Below are 21,675 nucleotides of genomic sequence, written 5' to 3'. Positions count from 1 at the left end.
CTGTCTTCTATACTTTTGAACTTTATTCACCTCCACTGTCAGATGGCTAAATGTGACTAAGTGGGAAGCTGGGCTCACAGGAGCTTTACCTACTGTAACTAACTGGGACTTGTTTTAGCTGAGCAGATATCATATACAGCAAAGCCCCTTTAAGAGCATGTCTCATCCGTCTTTTCAGCTTATGCAAATATCTTCATTAGATTACTGTATCACTCTTTCAACACCAGCTTGCTATTTAGCCCCCTCTTCCAGCCTTTTCTTCTCTCCTTATTCACTTTTAAGAGAAATCTGCCACTCTGATTCCTTCTGATCTCTGCTTTTGTCCCTTGCTTCCTCAACCTCAATCTCAATGTACTTTTCTCTTTGTCACTTCTTCATCTCCAATGTCCTTTCCACAGGTGAGTGGCGTCTCAGCTGCCGCACCAACCCTTTGGTGATCCCAGTGAGCCATGACCTGTCAGTGGCCTTCTACCACACCAAGGCTATCCTGGTCATGTTTGCCTCTCGGCTCGTGGCCATCTCCGGAGTAGGCCTGCGCTCCTTCCAGTCCTTCGACCCCATCACGATAAGTGGTTGCCAGAGCAATGAGATCTACAACCCCACGGGCCAGAGGTGAGGCAGAGAAAAAGGGAAATGGAACACATGGAACACTGGTGAACATGAGGCCTACATACTGTATATTACACACACTTCACAACCAAAGACATGCAGTCAAACACATGCACAACTTTCACAGTCTCTTGCCTTAAAGGTGCAGGAAACTTGATTAAGACGTTTATTTTTACAAATCTCTATATATAGATTCTATGTGATGTACTAGAAAATTCCTGTAGTCTAATCTGACACACCCTATTCTCATTTGGACATTGTCAGATATAGATGCTTTTTAATGCCCCTTGGCGTCTGAGAGTGACGCACAAGGCAACCTTTTTGTGTATCTGTGTGATATACAGCTGAAACACATTGTAACATTTGATTGATGCATGATTAGGTTTAGGCAACAAAACTACTTGGTTAGGCTTTAAAAAGATTACCCTTTGGGTTAAAATAAATATGTTTAATATGTAAAGTGACAAAAATATGTACGCACATATATAAGCGATGACTGTAAGTAAATTTCGTTAAAATATGTCAAAATAACATCGAATTTTGGTTTCACACGGGACACAAACTGTGGTCTCCTGGCTGAAAGTCCAGTTTTGTTTGACCAGTTCAGCTCAACATGGACTTTCTCGGTCCTTATATTATGTCAGTTGCATGACAAAGCAACGGTATTTGATGCACTGAGAATGAGAACGGGCTCTCATCAAAGTTATGATACATCAGGATGGTAGGAGCACTTCTTTTTGTGTCTTTATAATAAATGCTGGAGTAAGAATTCACCTGTGGAGCATGTTGAAAGCACCAGTTTAACATGACAACCCATGAATGACAAAATAAGATCTGTATTTTGCTGTTAGGATTTTTACATATAGCCCAAAATCACATCTGTCTCAAAAGGCTTCATAGTTGCACAGCGGTCGACATTAATGAAGAAAACTCCACAGAGCAACGGCGGAGGGATCTGTCAGTCTTCCAGAGTCAGTCATACAATAGGTGCTGTATACACAGAGTAGACAGACGTGGCATAAGTAGAAATAAACAAATATGAGGTGTAATTATTGAGAGAGTTTGACTTCTCCAGGAAAGGTTTTAAGTGTTTGTAGTGAGGGCTGTGAATCAGAGAAAATGTCTAGCAATTTCCAGGTGCCACCAAGCACCAGTCAGACCCCGACCACAAAATGTCTTCCCTGCTGCCTGGAAAGAGCACAGACTACACTTACACACAAGATGCAAGTCAAGAATACCATTCAGACAAATGGAGAAGAGGCACAAGATGCTAAGAGCTGTGTATGTGTGTGTGTGTGTGTGTGTGTGTGTGTGTGTATTTGAGCCAAAGAGAGGGAGAGGCATATGTTAATTAATGATGCCAACAAGCTGTTTAATGTTACAAGTCTGCCCCAAAGCTACAGCTATAACTGTAAAAAAGTTCTCGGCAACACATATAATATCACTGGAAATTTGCAATTAATTTGGACCTGTTGCTGAGCTCCGCGAATTTCCAACAATAGAGCCGCCGCGCTGCCTCCAGCACTAAATCTTGTTTACCACCCCAGTTTGTTTTGTATTGAGTTCGGCTGAAGTGCACACTGCATACAAATAGTCCTTTTCTTTGAAAAGTCCTGCCAAAGCAGACATGATTCGCCTGTAATGCGTTTTGCAATGGGGTTCTTAGTTGCCATTTTCTGAACTCTTACAAGTTAATTAAATAAATGACCTGTCAATCAGACATCAAATGTGCTGCCCAAGGTTGAGCAGTATTCCATATTTGGACATTTTTCTGTGTGTGATGAAATAATCCATAACATCTAAAAAAAAAAAAAGAAGTAAAGATGATCAAATTTGGGTAGATATAAGATATTTCAAACAGCTGCTGAAAGACCACCAAACAACAATTAACACATATTTAACCACAAATTCACAATTTTTTTGAGTCTCTGGTACCTTTAATTTTAACTACTAACCACATGATGTCAAGTCACTCCTCACAAACATAGTTAAACCAGACCACACACACACAAGGAGTCACTAATTTGCCAATTTCCACACCACTGTCATGCATGAGACCGTTCATACTGATGATGCTCCCACAACCCTTTCAACAAGAAATGCACTAATAAACACCACAATACACAAAGAATAGATGGTCGGGGGTCTGTGCAGAGAGATAGAGCTGTTTGTGGCTTTTGTTGTGTGCCAGTGAGACATCCAAGAGCACCTAAATAGATTAAAACTGCTGTGCATCTGCACCAGCCAGGAAATTGTTTGTTACCGCACTCACACAGACACACACACATAGACTAGTTGCTTTCTCCTGGAGTTCTCACTGACTTTCTTTTCTTTCATATTCCCTCCACTTCAGCTAATTTCCAGAGGCTGTTGAAAACAAATGTTTCTTATGATTGCAAGTCAACCAGATAGTATTATGATCAGTTTTTTATTTACCCGTCTGTCCTTACAACATCTGTAGAGAATCCTGGCTCGGACTCTCTGTCTTTTATGTCGCTGATCTGTTTCTTCTCTTCATTCGACTCCAGTTTATCATCTGCATTTTGTCGTCCTTACCCCACTTTCCAAATTTCTTCTCCATATTACCCAGTTCCATCTTTACTTCCTCCTTATTCCCATTCCCTGTCCCTGCTTTTCCACATTTCCCCTCCTCCTCCTCCTTCCCCTTCATCAAATGTTATCCCATGCTGTCTCCTCATCCTTTACTTTCACGTCATCGTCCTTTCTCTGTAACTGTTTGCCATCTCCTTCTCCTTAATTCTCCCTTTTCTGTGCCTCCCGCTTTCACTCTCTCATTCTCCTGGGCTGGAGCAGCACATTTCCCGTAATACTTATGCCTCCACAAAACACCACATCCCTTTTTCCCTGAGTTGTTAACAACAGGAGCTATTAACATGACTCAGTTTTATGTTCCATGCTTGTCTGCAAAAGCATATATGTTCTCCCTTTTCTCTCAGTTTTTTTGCACCATTTTCCCCCGCACTTATCACCTCCAACATTGTTTTTTAACTTTATATGTTCTATTTGTTGCACGTACTGTTTATTGTGCTGTATACTGTACTTCTCGTTCACAAGGGAGGAGGATAGTTTTACAGGTAGTTAATTGTAATTTATGTCAGAAATTCCAGCGTGACTAGTAGAAAACCACAAGGAGATTTTGTTCCGAGCCAAAGTGGCCACAGAGGAGGCTTCCAGTTTGTCCTCAGAAAGCCTAGACATAAGGAACTACTACTCTCGTGCCTTATAAACAGTCTTTACCTGCTTAGCTTAGCATCTTCATGAGCTGTTGAGTTCATTTGGTTTTACTTTTGCTTTCTACAGTGAGAATGAAAGTAAGGTAGAAAAGTGGAAGGACATAAGGAAAAATCTAGTTGTATATGTAAGATTTGCAGTGTTTATAATTTGAGAGGAAAAGCGTAGAAAAGTGAACAATTCTGTCTGCAGGAAAACAAATGGATAAAAAGAGCAAAACAGAGATTCCATTCTTGCAGGAGCGAGTTTAACAATGTTTCCCCAGACCTGTATTTTCTTTCATCCTCTCTCTATGCCCCCATACCTTCCCCTCTTTCTCTCTCTCCCTATTTCTCCGTCGGCTTCAGAAGGAAACCCTATAGAATGTGGACTGTTGTAAAAAGGTGCCTTGGGCATCCAAGCCTTCCAAGAGTATTAAATGCCTTCTCCATCAGGCTACCAACACAGAGCTGTGGCCAAACTGTGCCATTGTAGCCTGCACATAATATATCCTGTCGCTCTTAATTCACAAACTATGCTCTGCCATGTGCGCACGCATATAGACACCCCTTTCATGCGCATAGCAAATATGGCAATCTTTTCTCCATGTGGTTTATTGATTTGATATGTTAAGCAGTCATTGATGGATGGATGTGGTTGGTTCAATGTGTGGCTTTTCTGTTTGTGAGCAAATGTGTGACTGCTCCCATGTTTGAGTGTCTGCAGTATTATTTTATACACTGAATTTATGTTGGTTGTAACTTTAAATGTGGTTTTTAGTTTCTTTCTCTCTGTCTCTCTCCCTCTCTCACTTTCTTAACCAATCCCCCCACCCCACCCCACCTCACACACACGTTCCCTCGTAGTTGTGTACATTATTCGTGCGAAGCCATTGACTGCCAGGAACCCTTAATCCGCAATGCAGAGCTCAAGTGCAGTAGCCCTGGCCGCCACTTCTACAATGGAGACCGCTGCACCATCTACTGCAACTCTGGATACGTCCTGCAAGTCCACCAGGATGATGACATCATCAAGAGCCAGGTAAACACACTGCTACACACATGTTTAAACACACACACAGGCAGCACAGGAGCTCGGTGCAAAAAGAGGCACATAAATGCATAAATGTACACATGCAAACGCTTAAGTGCAAAAGCATTTCTACAGCATATGGGAACATGCGTGCAAACGTGCATTCGTGAATGCACACATGAACATGCATTGATGCAAACTCAAGTACACAAATGGCCATAAGAGAGGAGTGCAAACACGGTTTCTCTCTGCTCTCCTCTCTATCTCTGCATTTATTTTGTCACCTGCAAAAACTAGGCTTGGCACGGCAAGCCTCCAGGGAGGATGACATCATGAACATCCAGGTAGATGAGTGCTGCACTGAGGAGTGGAGACGCCCCAGTCTCCTCCTCTTGCTGGCTTGCTACACATATATAAACACACACACACACACACATGCACACGCACACACACACATACACACAGACACACATATTCCGTACAAGCACAGACATAATAGTGTTTAGTCTCTTGCTGAGCATGCTGCACCATCACCTCAAACAGTCACTTTGTATCGCTACTCCACCGGGACGATGACATCATCGCATAGTGTCTGCTCCCTCTCCCTCCCTCGCTCCATTCCTGCTCATTTCGCACACATTGAAGTCTCTGTTAAAGGGCAGAGATTTGCTACCGCTCTCTCGCAGCAGCACACATTAAATGCTTCCATATCGATACCAGCACACATACAGTAAAGTACAGACAATCCCCTGCATAAACAGGACACAGATGCGGACAGATACAGCATACACACAGATGCGTGCGCACCACAAGTAAACAAACAAACAGGGTAGTTGACACCGCATTGTAAACCTTTTGGATTGAGGCCAAGCTGCTGTAAAGGCCATATAAACGCTTTATCCTTCTCCACGGCTCTGTAAAGAAGTCTGCAATACAATCTATTAATGCTCCCTGAGAGAGACGGGAGGTTTAAAGAACAAGGTAAATTTTGTTTTTATGTGTATTTCAGTCTGGAACTGTATGTGAGGGTGTGTTTGTGTGAGAGACAAGAGTTTTATAGAGTAAAAGAGAGGGGGAAATAATTATTTTATTTGGTATTCAGTCAGGATCCTGACCTTAACAATGTGTTCTTTCTCCCATCTTTCACATGGCTGTTGCCGGGATCTGTAACTCGTCATAATTGGAGGGTTTCTTAAACCACAAAGTCGTTCAGCTGTCCCTCCGTCTTCCTCTTCATGGCCTTATTCACACATGCACATACTGTATCTGCACACGGAAAGAAGCACAAATATGTGTGCGTGTATGTGCACGGACGCACATTCACTTCCACATCCATACGTGCTGTATGTACAAACACGAGCCGAATAGTTTCTCCATTGAGTCTGCACAAACTTCTAATTGCATTAGATTTTGATTGACAGTGTACTATTGTGGCTATTCATCAATGTCAATTCATTTAGTGATAAATTATGCTTTTCAGAGGGGAGAGGCAGGAAAGTACAGAGAAAGTGGGGTGAAGGGGGGGCAGGAGAGAACAGAAAACAAAAGTAGGGCAGTGCCAAATATCAGTTTTTGGACTTTGAAGGTTTCCCACAAATGATGACTGACAGTTCAAAGGTATTTAGAGGACCTGTTATTTATGAATAACTTTTCACATCGATTCATTCAATTAAAACACATCTGGTCAGTTTTGTTGATTTAATACCAAATTAGCATTTTGCGGTCAATTCTAATAAATGATGCTCTGTAAAAATGCCCAAATCCTCTCCCTCAGTTCTGAAATCATTTTAAGCTTAGCCATGTAATGTCAGTAAGGACAAGTAAATCATTGCAGTCAGCTGACATGCCGCTGGTGAAAAAAAAAAGTTGGTGCTGCAAACTAGCTGTGCAGACTGACTGATGTTAATAATTATCATAACAGAATCCAATCTTTTTTTAACTCACCCTGTCTGCCATAGCAGGAGTGTCTTCTATTACAAGCTTGTTGATCCATTTCAAGTCCAGTCTTATATCCTCAAAGAGTGAAACAATTCTCTGGAAGATGATTTCACCAGTTGTGCATCCCTCCAGGGGCAGTCGCAGTCTCTTCCGAAAGCCTTAGTAGTTTGAACGCAGAAGCAGCTTCACAGGGCACCATTTGCTGTAAACTAAAGTTGTTTTTGTTCAGTAACTGCAAACCATAATTTATATAACTTCCTTTTTTAGTTCTGACACTAGAATGCAGCATTTTGAAGCAGGCTTCACTTCTAGCTGTAGATTGGGGGGGTCAGCTGTATGTTTCTTTCTATAGCAGCACAGCTGTGACTGACTGAACTGTACCACTGCAAGGCAATTGGACAAACAGTAAAGATTTGAGAGATACTCTGGGCACATCCATTCGACATCAGACGTAATAAAGGGAATGTGCTTTATGTTAAGCAGTCATAGGAAATATTTAAATTGATCTGGCCAAATACTCAGGGTACATCAGCTCTTACTTCTCCATCACATGAGATAGTAGTTTAAAACCCCATGTAAAAACAACAAGAAGGTGACAAAAACAAATACAAAAACAATGTTACCTCAGATTTTCTTTCTCCCCTCAGTTCATGCCCCTTTTTTTCAGCCACACAAGTGCTTAAAGGACACACACACCTCTGCGCTGAGGTTGATGGCGTGAAGCACAACCTTGTCTCCTTTCATTAGCCAATTACATTCTTGTTTCAGTGATGTCAAAGTAGTTCTGGGAACACCAACTTCTTAGATAATGCTATCTTCAGAACAAATCTGTTCCCCTCACTTGCTTGATTTGTATATGTGTCTTTTGTTATTATCTCCACCAGGCGTAAGTCTGGATGGGGTGCTGTGTTCATCCGTGTCTGTGCATCTGTATGTCTACAGCTAATCTTGCATACTATTGGACCCATTAGCCTAATAATTTTTGTGCACATTTGTGTCTGTATGCTCAAGGACCTTTAGGGCTCATTTATGCTCCCTTTATGTACGAAAATGTATACGTCCGTTTCAAACGATGTTAACATCACTGCCCACATACTTCCTTGCGCCCTTTACGTTGGCATTGATGTAAACCAATATATCCACCAGGAGGCAGCCCAGCGTCAAAAGTTTATGACAACAACAAACTCAAAAACAAACATGGCGACTGTGGAGGAGATATTGATAATGTACCTCTTGCATAAAAGACAAAAACAGAGGCAGCGTTGTAGGAGGCGGTGGTTGGTGAGGCCGTTAAATACATCGCAACTGGAGGACGGAGAATTCTTTTCTCTAGTACTGCCGATGAGAGAAATTGAATTGTTATTTCTTCTTCGTGTCTCACTAGAGCTACGCATCGGGTACTGACAGCAACACTGCCCCCATGGTTCCCGGTGGTACTGCTCCGTTTGGCCCGTATCCATAAGCTTTATGGAAACGTGCAGAAATATGGACGAAATGAACGCGGAGCACGGACAGTAGGCTCCGTCCGTATCCGGATCCGTATTTAATGTTGAGCATAAATGAGCCCTTAGTGGTTTGGTTGATTCATAATTTTTGAATAAACTATTGTATTGACTAATCTTTTTTATTCTGTCAATGACAGCTGACTCCTCACTCCTCTTTACCGGCTGGTAGGGGCTGCACATGATCAACAATTGCCAGTCATGTAGAACAGCATTTTTGGCAATCAGCTAGGCTAAAAACAAGCCTTACCTACACTCAAAAACTGACATCATTAGAAAAGTTTGGTCTCATTTTGAACCAAGCATCTGCAGATTAACTCCATACCCTGTTAGTCATGATCCACCAAAGTAAGACAAGATATGAGGTAAATAAATCCCTTTTTTTAAAAAAAAAAATCCTGCCCCCATCTTGATTTTACGGGAGCCAACAGGGACAATTCAGTGAGATTCAACTCTGCTTTGTTCCACCACTGTCATGCATGCACACCGGACACACAGCCTGCCCTGCACTCCCTATTCCCCACCCACATGCCCCCAGACACACCTGGCGGAGATCTGCACTCCACTGAGAGAACTCTCTAGTTGCTATCTGTTTTCCTTATCTCTCAGTCTCTTTGAAATGGTTCAGGGACACTTAGTGCTGACACTAAAAAGATACTTCATTTAACAGGCTCTACAGGCTTTACAGCTGTCCACTATAGAACAAACCTATAAACCCCAATTACTTGCCCACTATATGATTGCCCATCCACTTTCTTTTAATGACCAAAACACCATCTTTAGATCTTGTTGAATCAATGGTGAAAGTGTTCCACACATTAAGAAATAACTCCTGGTATAAAATGAGCCATTATAGCCAATATAAATTTAAGGGAAACCGTCCTTCTCTGAAATACGACCACATAGGTCATACAGGCAGCTTACTACAAACCATATTACCATTTATTGTGAGGCGACCTCTGGTAGCCATAGTAATAATGACAGGAGCAAAGGAAACAGCCAGGTGATGTAGTTTAAAGGGTGACAAAGTCTGCCTGTCAGGTTGGTGGATAGATAAAAAAACACAGGACTTTCAATCAGGAGACTGCTGTTTGTGTCCTGTATGAAACCAAAAGTCAATGTTGAGTCATTTTGACTATGTAGTATGTCATGGCGTATGTCAAATGATGTTAAGTCAGTAAAAAATGGTCTTATTTTAAGCCAAACCATCTTCTTTTAAACCTAAGGAAGTAGTTTGGTGCAACTGCAGCCATTTCAAAACGCTAACCTTAAAACTTTAACCGTTAACTGTTATATACGACCTTTCCTGTCATTTAGGTAGGGGGACACTGGTAGGGGAGCTATTTTGGGAAATGCTCCTGTGGGTCATATTTGAGGGTTGGAACAAACGACTTATGTGGGCGTATGGGTTGGAGGACTTGTTGATTTAAGGGCTAGTAGGAGCCATATCAACATATTATTTTGGTCATATTCATTCGAGTGGGCAATCTGCCAGCTCAGCTGCCTTTTATGTGCATGTTTTATGGGCACCCAAATGCAGACGTCATGATGTTCTCGTGCCTGGCTTTTCTGTGGGTGCTCCAGTTTTTGTCCCACTCCAAAAGAGTTAGGACACACTTTTGACTGCAAAATTTGTTTGTCTCAAAGAACAACTGAAATTGTTACACATTGTGACTTTAAGGTCAGTCGGGCTATTTTTGAGTGCCACTTTTTACCCTCCCTCCTCCTGTGCAGAGGGAAGAGCATCCTGCTTTTCTGTGTCTGAGTCCTATTCTGTCCTGATGGTGCAGGCAGCAGGGAATACCTCTACTGGGCTTCACCCTTGTAAGCATTTAAGCCAGAGATGGCCAGAGCACTGGGGTGGCTTCTGGGGCTCTAGCCCTGATTCTATGCAATTCCCTAAAAATATATCTAAGTTAGTGTTCCTCTGTTGGCCTAATATTCAATTCATAGTATTAATGGCCACATTTACTTGGCATGGTTGAGGATCCTTGATTTTTAGAGTAGCCCCGATATTGTCTGGTTTCTGGAGCCAGCCTCAAGTGGCCATTTAAAGCGCTGCAGTTTTTAGCACTTCCTATTGGTATTATTTTTCTGCCCTGGAGGTGGCTGCTTGTTATTTTCTTATTATTTCAAAGGACTTGAAAAACCGTGGACATAACTAAATGGGGTAAATGAGAAAAATATCTCTCCGGGGGAGCAGAGCTTCAAATGTTTGCCTCGTCTGGCTCTGCCCCTGCTTGAACTAAAACCTATGTGAATTGATGTTTTTCCCTTCGACAACAAATGGATGTGGTTATGTTTAGCCAACACACACGTTTGGCTTTACATTCATACGAAAAGCAAACACGGACCTTCTGGTCGATGGTTGCTGGAGCCATCCATCCCCGATCCCACCCACCTTACTAGGACTTATCACCCCTTAACTTTCACCACCAGGTGCCGTTACATAATAACGGCAACCATCATGCCTACACGAAGGGCCGACTTTTTTCTGTCTGTGTCTGACATGCGAAGTCACTGCCCAAGTGCCAGTATTTGACGACTTCGGAATAAGACCGAGTTGATGTGAATGAGCGTGAAGGCAGTACATTGTAATCCTAGTTTTTTAAGTACAGGTGGAGCCATTTAACATTGTTACTCCTTAAGTTGCTGACTTTGTGGATGATGAGTTAGGGCTTGACAGTTGAATGGCTGGCACCAGATGATTTAGTGAAGATCCTTCTGATTGGATGAGCATGTGAATACAAATTTCAGTGTGCTGTCCTGCATTGAAGAGTGGTCAAAGTTATAGAACTCATCCCTTCACTCCATGTTTGCTAACAGAAAGCGTGTGTATCCTTCACTTATTTCCACAATGGGAAAAGAATTACTCAGAATCTTTAGACTTCTGGTAAAAAATTTGACATTTTCTTTACTTCGTTAATTCTTCCACTCAAAACAAAAGCTCACACATCCACTCTGTGTTGGCTGATGTGGTTCATTAATTATAACCCTCCCAGAATTTCATGTACTTAGAAGCATGTCTACTTCTGATGACTGTTAGATTCTCAGTAACAACCCACCACATTTTACTGTTCTGAACACATTCTGTCCAAAATCATTTGTGCAACCGTTTGGTTTTTCTACGAGAAAGTCTGTGTATATTCCAGGCAAATAAAACCTCTCTGCTTCTAAGTAAAGCAGTTTTTTTTTACTCCAACACTGTTTCATAAGGGCTTTTCCATGAGGACTAGACAATAATAAATTATACTTAATTCCACTATTAAGCAACACTGTAATAACTCTACCTATTAATGTTCATCTGTGTGTTACTATACTTTTGCTACTTGATAATGAGTTTGTGTGCCATCCAAACAAAGTAGACCCCCTAAGATTAAGGAAGAGGCTGTCCGTCTGTCGGTTCATTTGTCTGTTAGTCTGTCTGGCTTGAATTAGATAGAGTAGCCAAAGGTTGTTAAAACTGCTTCTGGAAGAGAATGGTCAGCTGTAAATTTTTTACAGGAAGGAAAATTCCCACACATTTACACACACAGTACACACACGGGCATATAACCCTATATACACAAACACACTTGAGGATGCATGCTTGATTAAATGCGAAAACAACTCATGGCAGATGTACGTAAATGTAAATTGTGTGCATTTGTGTGTTTGTGCATAAACTTGATCACACTTTTACACGCATTTAAAGATGGGTAAATTTTGTAACTTAAAACACCCATACACCATTTCACAAACTTACTTAACATTCCACTCACACATATTTACAGTCAGCACATTAACACTAAATGGATCCTTCCACATTTCTTACATGCAGACTTTGTTCACAACCTCCCATCATGATTTACTCATTCAACTCTACACCCAGTTATTTTTCAGCAGGCTCTCACATGTGATGCATATGTTACTTTGTTGGATATCCAAATATGAAAGGGGCTTATTTATTTTGAGGGAACCTGATACTGTTATGCAGTATCATATAATGGGATCAAGATGAAAGATAGAAATACACGGGAAGGGAGAGAAGGTTATGAAGCAATAGATATGTAATGCTAACTGAGTCCAGCTTGTGTGGCCTTAACGTTTGGCCACTCTTTAAAAAGATGTGGGTAATTAAGGTCAACCAAAACAGGGGTAGAGTGTAATTCATGGCAACAACACAGGTTTCCCATTTTTGTTCTGAGAGGGAAAAGTCAAAATGATTGAGCTCTCACAGCTTTGTTGTGAGATTTCTTGGCACCGCTATCAATTTAAGCATTCCTGTTGCGTTACATGGTGCTATTTAATGGAAGAGGATGAAAACAGTTGAGGTTTGGATGATGCAGAGGCTCCCCATTTTGGTCTCATCTCTGCAAATATCATGCCACAAGCCAAATAATTTACAGGAATCAGAACTATTTCTAATAGGAAATAGACGTAAGTTCAGGAAATGTTTCTGGTTAAAAAAAAATAGTCAGGAACAAGAGATTGCCATTTTGAAATGTAATGTTTTGGAAACTTTCTGGTTGCCACTTCCATTCCCAGGAACTTGTACAGTACTTGTACACCAGTAATACTGGGTCCTTAATGCTATATTCACTTTACAATCATAGCTCTTGATCAGGAATGCTTACACACTGATATGACACACATACACACACAAGAATTCAAGACATGTGGCCTTTGCAAGCCCCAGTCAGACCTTGCCAGATCATAGCTACTTCAGCAGTGGTAATAGTCTCAATGACATGTTCATAGTGGGAAGGGAGGGATGTTAATCTATTAAACTAGGTCTTATTTCGTGCTGTAGACTTGAGCTAGTCTTTGATTGTCATAGTAGAGTGGTGTTACCACTGGTGGGTTTGACTCCTGGCCTGAGTCCGTTTCTTGCGGATTTTTCATGTTCTCCCCACGTGTGGATTTCCTCTGGGTTCTCCAGTTTCCTCCCACATTCCAACAACATGTAAGGGACCAGTCGCACAGGATGGACTTTGTACGCTTGAAAATGTGCGGCAGTCTGCCTCAATTTTGAGAAGCTTAGACAGGAAGAAGCACTGGAAGAAAAAATCTGTTTACAGGCAACTGCAAAGTCAACTACTGTCAGTCACTTAGCTGTGGGGCATACTTGATGACACTAGCTAACTTAGGAAGAAACTGCAATCATGGCACTAATTTGCCTGCAAAGCTGGTGTGCTTTATTTTACTCCGGGTATTTTATTTGTCTCCCACCTCTTTGTATTATGATTCATGTTTATACAGAAACTCAGACAGAAGACAAAGCCACAGCCGTTGGTATTCCAGTTGTGGAAGACTCCCTCTGTCTGTTGTCACATTTCCATCAAAGTCAATCTGTTTTGTGTTAGGGCTGATTGCGCAGTTGTTGGATATCAGTTGTCTGAGTGGCATGACTTGACCTTACAAATGCTATCAGCAGTTACTTGAGCTGCTGGGTAGCCTGTGAGGCTACAGTACACTAGGGCTGATCAAGCTTTGTTACACACTGATTGGAGACTTGTTGGACTGAGTGCTGAATTGCTGTAGTCATTTTTTGTGAGGTAAACATTTATAGGATGTGTGGGACATCAAGCTGTCACATCAATGCGCAAATCAGTGCTTGTTCCAAAGTGTACTTATGCATAAAGCCTACCACAGAAAAGTCCTGTAATTGTCTCTATCTGACATTTGATATCTTGTCTTCTTTTGCAGTCAGACTCCTCTGTGACTATAACCTGTGCAAATGGAAAGTGGAACAAGCAGGTGTCATGTGAGCCTGTCGACTGTGGTCTGCCAGACAAATACCATGTTCATCCTGCCCATTTCCGCTTCCCTGAGGGCACCACCTACGGCAAGAAGATTACCTTTCAGTGTCGAGAACCTGCCCAGCTTGTAGGTGAGATGCATAGTGGAGCGTGTACACATGCATGCAGAGATACACATTTTCCATGGGTCCATGAGATTAGGTGAAAGTTACTTAATTTTAATGTTAAAGGATAAGAGATGAATTATTTGAATTTTGCCTTTTATTTTGTAAGGGATAATGCCAGAAGAGGTGTCCATTATCAGGAATTAATGGAGGGAAGGACAGAACCATACGATATGCAGCAGGGAACTGTTGCCTTCACGTCATCCATTAATTCCTGACTATTGACACCTTGAAAGGCATTATCCTGCTTATACCATGGTCAGTTGCCAACAGAAAAAAAAATATTCGTTTAAATTATTATGCGTTTTGCGAATAAAATCTAAAGTTTTTCATAAGCCATAACTCAGTGTCCCGGGTAAAATCTAAGGATTTGAATATCACCTGAAAGAATCACTGCCATCTGGTTTTTATGCAATGGAAATGTTCTCTACTCCAGTAAACAGGATGAACCATAGGAACGACTTAGCAATGGGAGATATTTCTAGTCCTCTCAGCTCCTAGAACCCTTTGGCTCAACTATTAGCCAGAAAGCTAACATTATGCTAGCAACATTCAAAGTCCATAACACTGCGTTTGAGTGACAAACAGTAAGTATACTTTGACAGTATGTTAAACAGTAATACTAGCTAGCTCCAGCCATGTCATTGTTCCCATATCAATATTAACATTTTCACGAAGAAATGGTAGGCCATGTGTGCTGTTGGGCACAGTCTGAAGTAAAGAGGTGACTTATGTGATACCAAGTGTCAGTAAGTTCAGAGGAGCAGTGTAGGCTGAAGTCCTGCAGCATTATAAATTTAAAGAAATGCTGAAGTCATTCATTGTTGAAATTAGATGTTAGCTTGTTAATGTGTTTTAGATACAAGCTGATACTGTAGCTAGCGCATTAATATAGAACAATGAACAGACAGATCAGATTCACTGGAACCATTTTGTAGATGTTGTCAGAGAAGCTCAAAAAAAAAAAAAAAAGCTCAATGCTAAATCCAGGAGGCCTTACACAGCGCCTTGCAGCCTCCCTAAAGAGAAAGCCAGAGAAAAGCCCTGTTAAACCACAAACATTGAACAAGCAAAACCTGGAGGCAGAAGAGCCTCATGAAAAGCCAGAACCACAACAAGCCCATTCTGCCACTGAAAGTCCAGAAGAAGAGAAAGAAGAAGAACTGCTTATCAATTACTTGACCTATATGTCTCCAATACTTGACCTGTGATCACCACAGACAGAGCCAGGGCCTAGCGGAGAAGAGGAACCACCCCAGTAGAACAACAGTAAGAGGAGATGAAGGTTAAACCTTATGACATGTATTTGCATTTAGTAAATAGGGAAATGAAAGGACTGGTCAAAGTGCCAAGATTGCCAGTCGGGCACAGATGGCTGGCCAAAATGGGAAGTACCTGATTTAAAATAGATGGTTTGATTAACAGATCAGCAAATTCTTAGAAAAACATTAGTTCATAAGTGAGGTTACCCAGGGATATGATCTAAAGCACCAAACTTTTGGGAAAGGCAACAATGTTTTTGTCTTGTAAAACTTGTCTGCATCAGCAAAGGTGATCACGCCATCTGTAATTCACACCCAGCTAGCCTCTCGCGTACCTATGATGTAATGTAGGATGTACATAAAGGGACAGCAAAGGAGGAGATTCAATGAAGGATGTCCATGTAGGGGTAGAGAAAAAGGTATAAGAACTCAAGGTTTTTGCTGAAAACGAGACTTCAGTGAACACAACTCTCTTACTGTAGCTATAGACCGAAACGAGCCAGGGCCTGATGAGATGGGGCTTCTACAGGTTTTTGAGATCATCCTGTTCGGACTCAATCCACTGAGAGAGCTGCAGTTACCAATTTTAAAAACTTCTGGACTTTTTGCGTTTTTACTTCCAGTCTTAATCTTTGGAATCCAAGGAGATCGTGAGTAAAGCAGCAATGGGAAAGAAGATAGGGAACAAATTGATTGTGTTTGATGAATTATTTTTTGATTGCATCAATCACACCTGATTGAAATTACTATTTTATTGCTGTAAGACTCTACACCATTAAAATGAAGTAACTCATCCATAGTTTTCTGTTTAATTACACTTTGTGAAAGGGTCCCTTTAAATAATCAAGTACCCTCTCCTTAGTGATGTAAGATTACAGATTGTGTCCAGCTAAGCCAGGTCCATAGATGTAGGCACTTAAGGGTTGGTCTAGACTCATTTCCCTAGGAGCAAAAAGTATACTTGCAGCTTAAACAATTTCCTGCAACTATAACAGCTGTTGCTATTTAGAAGGCAGCTGTTGTTAACAAAAGAGTTCTCATCTAGTATCTTTAGTTTCAGGCCATTAAGGGTTCTAGTGAGAAGGTACTGGGGATTCAGGAAGAAGACAGTTAATAGCTGGATGAATCACCTTTGCACCAGTCTATTCTGATTAGAAACTTGCTCTGTAGGTGAACAGGGAGGCTAATCTTGTCCGCTTTAATGTGAGTCTGGACTCTTGTACAGCAGTGCCAGGGTAACAATGTCCATTAACGGGAATAAATGGACACCCTGCAGCCAGTCAGAATCGAGTATTCACCCAGACCATGGTATAAACAAATTTAATGCACAATAGCAACCTAAATAAGTGATATCATAGATTTTACAGTATGCCATAACATACAGACCAGAACAATTGAAAGTCAGAATTACAAAAATATAAAATTATTTCATTCTTTTTCACTTCAGTCACTTGATTGTCCAAATTCTGCTCCTCAGTCCACACATTTTCATGTGCATCTTTTTTTTGTATTTCTCATTTTTGACTGAAATTCACTGACCAATGCTTAATTTTTATTTTTCATCTACCTCTTTTCCTTTCTCTCCTCAGGTACAAACAACACCCTTACCTGTCTAGAAGATGGTCTGTGGTCTTTCCCAGAGGCTCTTTGTGAGCTCCGCTGCCCAGCCCCTCCTCCTGTGCCCAATGCTGTGCTACAGACCAAGCGCTGCAATGAGACAGGCCTCAAAGTGGGCACCCTCTGCAAGTACAAGTGCAAGCCAGGCTACCATGTCACCAACAAACCCAAGAGGTAAAGAAAGCATGGTTGTTGTTGGTTTGTGTCTTCAACAGAAAATGTTCCCAAATGATAAAAAAAAAAGTCTTCAAATCAGTTCCATTTCAAGACTCTTTATTTTAACCTCACTGAAGTTACACAAAGCCTACAAGGCTAACTCTTAATCATCTCCTTTCCCTTTAGGCGTGCGTTTAAGCGCCAGTGCACGGAGGATGGCAGCTGGCTAGAGGGGGCATGTGAGCCAGTGACTTGTGATCCCCCACCTCCCATCTTCCACGGCTCCTATCACTGCACTGACGGCTTCCGCTTTGACAGCGTCTGCAAACTCAACTGCTCTGATCCTGCCGGTAATACTGCTATCACCGGAGGAGGCTCTGCCCATACGGTGAGGCTGCTGCACGCTCCATGCAAGCAGGTCTGTCCATCTCTTTCCTCTCTTTCTATTCTTGCTTTACCTATATGTTTGTCTTCTTTTTGTCATGTGTATAAAAAGTGGACATTCTCTCTTTTTCTCCCGTCTTTGCATCCTCACTGTTGATCACTTTTAGGGCTTCACATGGCATAGAAGTAGTGAATAATGTAATGCAAAATAAATACCGTATAATTCATCAGAAGCATTTGTGTTTGTTGGTTGTTGAATACCAAGGCCCTTAACAATGGACTTAGTCCTGTTTGTGTAAATATTGGTTGTTTAAAGGGACAGTCTTGCTCAAAATAGTAGAGATGTCTTCCTTCTCTCCAAAATAATGGAACTAGATGGCACTTGGCTTATAGTAATCAAAGCGCCAAAATATACATTTGAAAAACTCAACAGCAATGTGTCTTTCCAGAAATCATGACCTGGTTACTCAAGATAATCCACAGACCTTGTTGTGAGCAGTTTCATGCCGGAACCTTTTTCTTTCAACCAAACTATACCTACCAATAGTATCACCGTGCAAAAGAAAGTATGCATCTACTGCTAGCTCAGCTAGCACTACTGAGCTAGCTAATGTTACATCTCAACTGAGGAGTTGTTATTGTTTAGACAAAGCTCTAGTCCACTCTTCCTTCTGTCGGTTGATATGGTTAGCTGGTCTAGTTTAGTAGAAAGAAAATAGTTCCGACACGAAACTGCTCACAACAAAGGCTGTGGATTATCCTGAGTAACCGAGTCGTGATTTCTGGAAAGACACATTGCTGTGAGTTTTTCAAATGTATTTTTTGGTGCTTTGAGCACAACAAGCCGAGTGCAATCTAGTTCCATTTTATTCTACAAAAGGCAGACATCTCTACGGCAAGTATTTCCAATACCTGGCAACTCATGCCAAAACAATCCAGATACAAAAAAAAATGCTACAGGTAAGAGGAAAAATATGTATTTTTGATTTGGGGTTTAAATGTCTCTTTAAAACACATCACTGTAAAAAATACTCTTATCAAATACCATAAAAGTAGATTACACTATAATATTGAGTTTATGATAGCTGATGATTTTTCAAAAACACACTATCCTGGCTGTCTTTTATCTGAAACTTCTTACGCTGCCCTCACTGTCTGAACGCTTGTCTCTCCCTGCCTGTTTCTCTCCCTGTCTCCCTTAGCCCTACTCAATTTGACGCCATGCTAATTAGATTGCTATTGATTTCCAGAATAGTCCTGCCGCCACAGACTTTTGAAATGTATACACCTTTTAATCTGTTCTGCCTCTCAGGCGTTGTGGGTTGGATGCCTGATAAAAATTGGATCGTATTTCCCCCGTTGCAACGGGATGCCATCTCAATGTCCTTGGCCTGCAAGTGTTTGCGTGTCAATGTGTGTGTGTATAATTGTTTGCCTGTCAATGTATGTGTTATTTTCAGGGCGCAGGGTCCAATGTGATCCGATGTAGGAAGGATGGGAACTGGACAGGGTCGTTCCGCCTATGCCCACACAGCAAAGGCCAGTGTTCTTTACCTCAAAACCTCCATTATAGCCTACAGTACTCATGCAAGCGAGGACACGGCATAGGTCTGTATGCACAAATTTACTGTTGTATAATAACAATTCAATTTTCTTACTGCTGATGTCATCTTTCATTATTTGTATTACTCACAGCCTTTGTTACACGGCTATTATTCTTCATCATTCATATTACTCATTCCTTTTCATTTTGTACTGTTTGTAATCATTATATTTTGTTCCTAATGAGAGCCAACAAAATGTCCGAACCACTCTAATGTAACCTAGCACTTTGAATATTACAGAATATAATAATTATTTTAAGGGGAAGGGGGGAAGGATACATCAATTGAAATGCCTTGGGTCTAGGTGTTGTTTGTGCATACTTTTATTGATTTTTGTTTTTCTGTTTCTCTCTTACTCTCTCTCTCTCTCTCTCTCACACACACACACACACACACACACACACACACACACACACAGGTGAGGAGTGTGAGCTGACATGCAGAGAGAGTAACAACGACGTGGTGATCCTCCCTAGCAACATGACAGTTGAAAGTGTACTTAAAGAGCACTGGAGGAACCCGCACAAAGTCAAGGTATGTTTGTATGTGTGTTTGTGTCCACCTCACAGCTCTAACAGACGCACTTCACAAAGTTCTGTGATCCACAACTCGCCTGGAAGGAATTTCACGTATAGCATCCACATCCTGGCTCTATTGCCCACAATGCAAAATACCAGCATGGCAACCCTTCAGACATTTTCAGTCTATTTTTAATTAGAAGTGTGAAAACGTGCTGCTGCCCTCTCGCATCCCTGTCCTCAGTATGACATTTCAGCTACCTTTCTTGGAGAAAGCAAAAGCTGCAAAGCATCTTCTGGAAATAAGTGTTGTCACTACAGTGACATTTGTAGTGTTCCATTTGCCATGTACTTGTGTTAACCAGAAATAACCTGTAGTGAAAAAACAAAACAAAACAAAACAAACTTTACTATTGCTACCATTGTGGCTAGGTTGTAAAACCTTTTCAACGCTCACAGGTTAATGACCTCATTTGATTTAGATATGCTTCACAGCTGCCGGCCTCACTGATTAAGTTATGTTTGCTTAAACTGGCAGATAGCAAAATAAAGAGGTTAGAGAACATTTTGGGGAAGGTCATTACACACATATCTGTACACCTTGTCCCTTTGGGAGTGCCACCGAGTGACACCCAACCACCTCTGGTGTCATTTGAGTTTATATAAAGCTTCTGGGTGGGTGGGGATAGGGCTGTAGTGTGTATATGAGTGTGTATGTGTGTGTTAGTGTGTGTAGGTAAAGAGTACTAGACTACACTTTACTCTTCTAATCTTACTCTCCCTTTTAACTTGATTAATGTAAACGATAGGCAATTAGTTTTTAGTGTTTTTGTCAGCCTAATGCCCTTTTAGCTGGAGAGTCAGAGAAAGATCTTACTAAATAGCATCAAGTTTTGTAACCAGAGCAGGAGAAAAGAGAAGCCACGGCCGAGTAAAGGAACACATTGTGTTTCTCGCTGTATTTTTTCCCCCTACAACTCCTTTTGTTTTTGTTTCAGAGTCACACTGAGTCAGCAGCTTTTTGTGGTGGATGTCGGGAGAGAGAGGTGGCTCGGGCCACGTGGACATGAAATGATCTGTTTTTCATGGATTTGTGTAACTGATATCATTTGTGCTCAGTGGTAATTTGAGACCAGAGGCTCTGCTGTTGGGGGCAGTGGATAGCATAAGTCAGAAAAGGGGTGGTAGAGTGAGTGTTTCAGACATGCACCAGGGTTAGGGGGGTTAGACGAGTAAGAGTTTTTGCTGGTAGTGTGCACTTAAGCATGTGCCATATTTTGTCCTGTGCCGCTACCTGACAGGTGATAGATTCCAAATCGATTAACTCAAGAGTTTCTGTGTTGATGTACTTAATGCAAGGATGGTCAGTTTAATCACACACATACACACCAACCCTATTACCAGAATAAATATTGGCATTGCATGTCTTTGCAAACCACATATATGTTACATTAATATATTTCATATGTAGCTGATATGTTGATATGTTTCTTCATATTTACATTTTATATTGTGACGGCACTGTGATTAAAATGTGGTTACATTTAGGCACATAAACCACAAGGTTGGGGTTAGGAAAACATCATGTTTTAGCTCTTGTTACAAAACAGTGCTTTTATCACTACAAACACAGCTGAAAATATCCTGAACTCTTGTTAAAATAATACCAGGTTTGGTCTCTACAAACACAGCTGGAAATATCAATAAGTCTTGTTAAAACATACCTGCTTTTGTTGCTACAAACGCAGCTGGACATGTCTCTGACTCTCATTAAAATATACCCTCTTTTGTCGCTACAAACAGCTGGAAATGTCCCAAACTCTTGTTAAAAATAATACTTTTGTCACTACAAACACAGCTGGAAATGTCCCAAACTATTGTTAAAAAATAATGCTTTTGTCTCTACAAACACAGCTG

General features: G+C 41.2%; 1 protein-coding gene across 2 annotated transcripts in view; it reads left to right on the top strand.

The window, feature by feature from the left end:
• The window catches only part of pappaa (pregnancy-associated plasma protein A, pappalysin 1a), a 117,349-nt gene that overhangs the window by 69,426 nt on the left and 26,248 nt on the right, over positions 1–21,675 (top strand). Inside the window, exons 13-19 of one of the 2 annotated variants that reach the window (XM_049604391.1) lie at positions 399–612; positions 4,707–4,881; positions 14,001–14,184; positions 17,069–17,270; positions 17,439–17,640; positions 19,097–19,244; positions 19,659–19,774. In XM_049604391.1, the coding sequence (XP_049460348.1) occupies positions 399–612; positions 4,707–4,881; positions 14,001–14,184; positions 17,069–17,270; positions 17,439–17,640; positions 19,097–19,244; positions 19,659–19,774 (1,241 nt within the window). Of the gene's footprint in view, positions 1–398; positions 613–4,706; positions 4,882–14,000; positions 14,185–17,068; positions 17,271–17,438; positions 17,671–19,096; positions 19,245–19,658; positions 19,775–21,675 lie in introns of both variants that reach the window. The other variant, XM_049604389.1, reaches the window with a different exon arrangement.

This window comes from Epinephelus fuscoguttatus, linkage group LG18 (assembly GCF_011397635.1).
Source record: "Epinephelus fuscoguttatus linkage group LG18, E.fuscoguttatus.final_Chr_v1".
Lineage (NCBI taxonomy): Eukaryota > Metazoa > Chordata > Actinopteri > Perciformes > Serranidae > Epinephelus > Epinephelus fuscoguttatus.
Note: the sequence above shows the minus strand (reverse complement) of the source record. Positions and strands in the feature narration are given on the sequence as shown.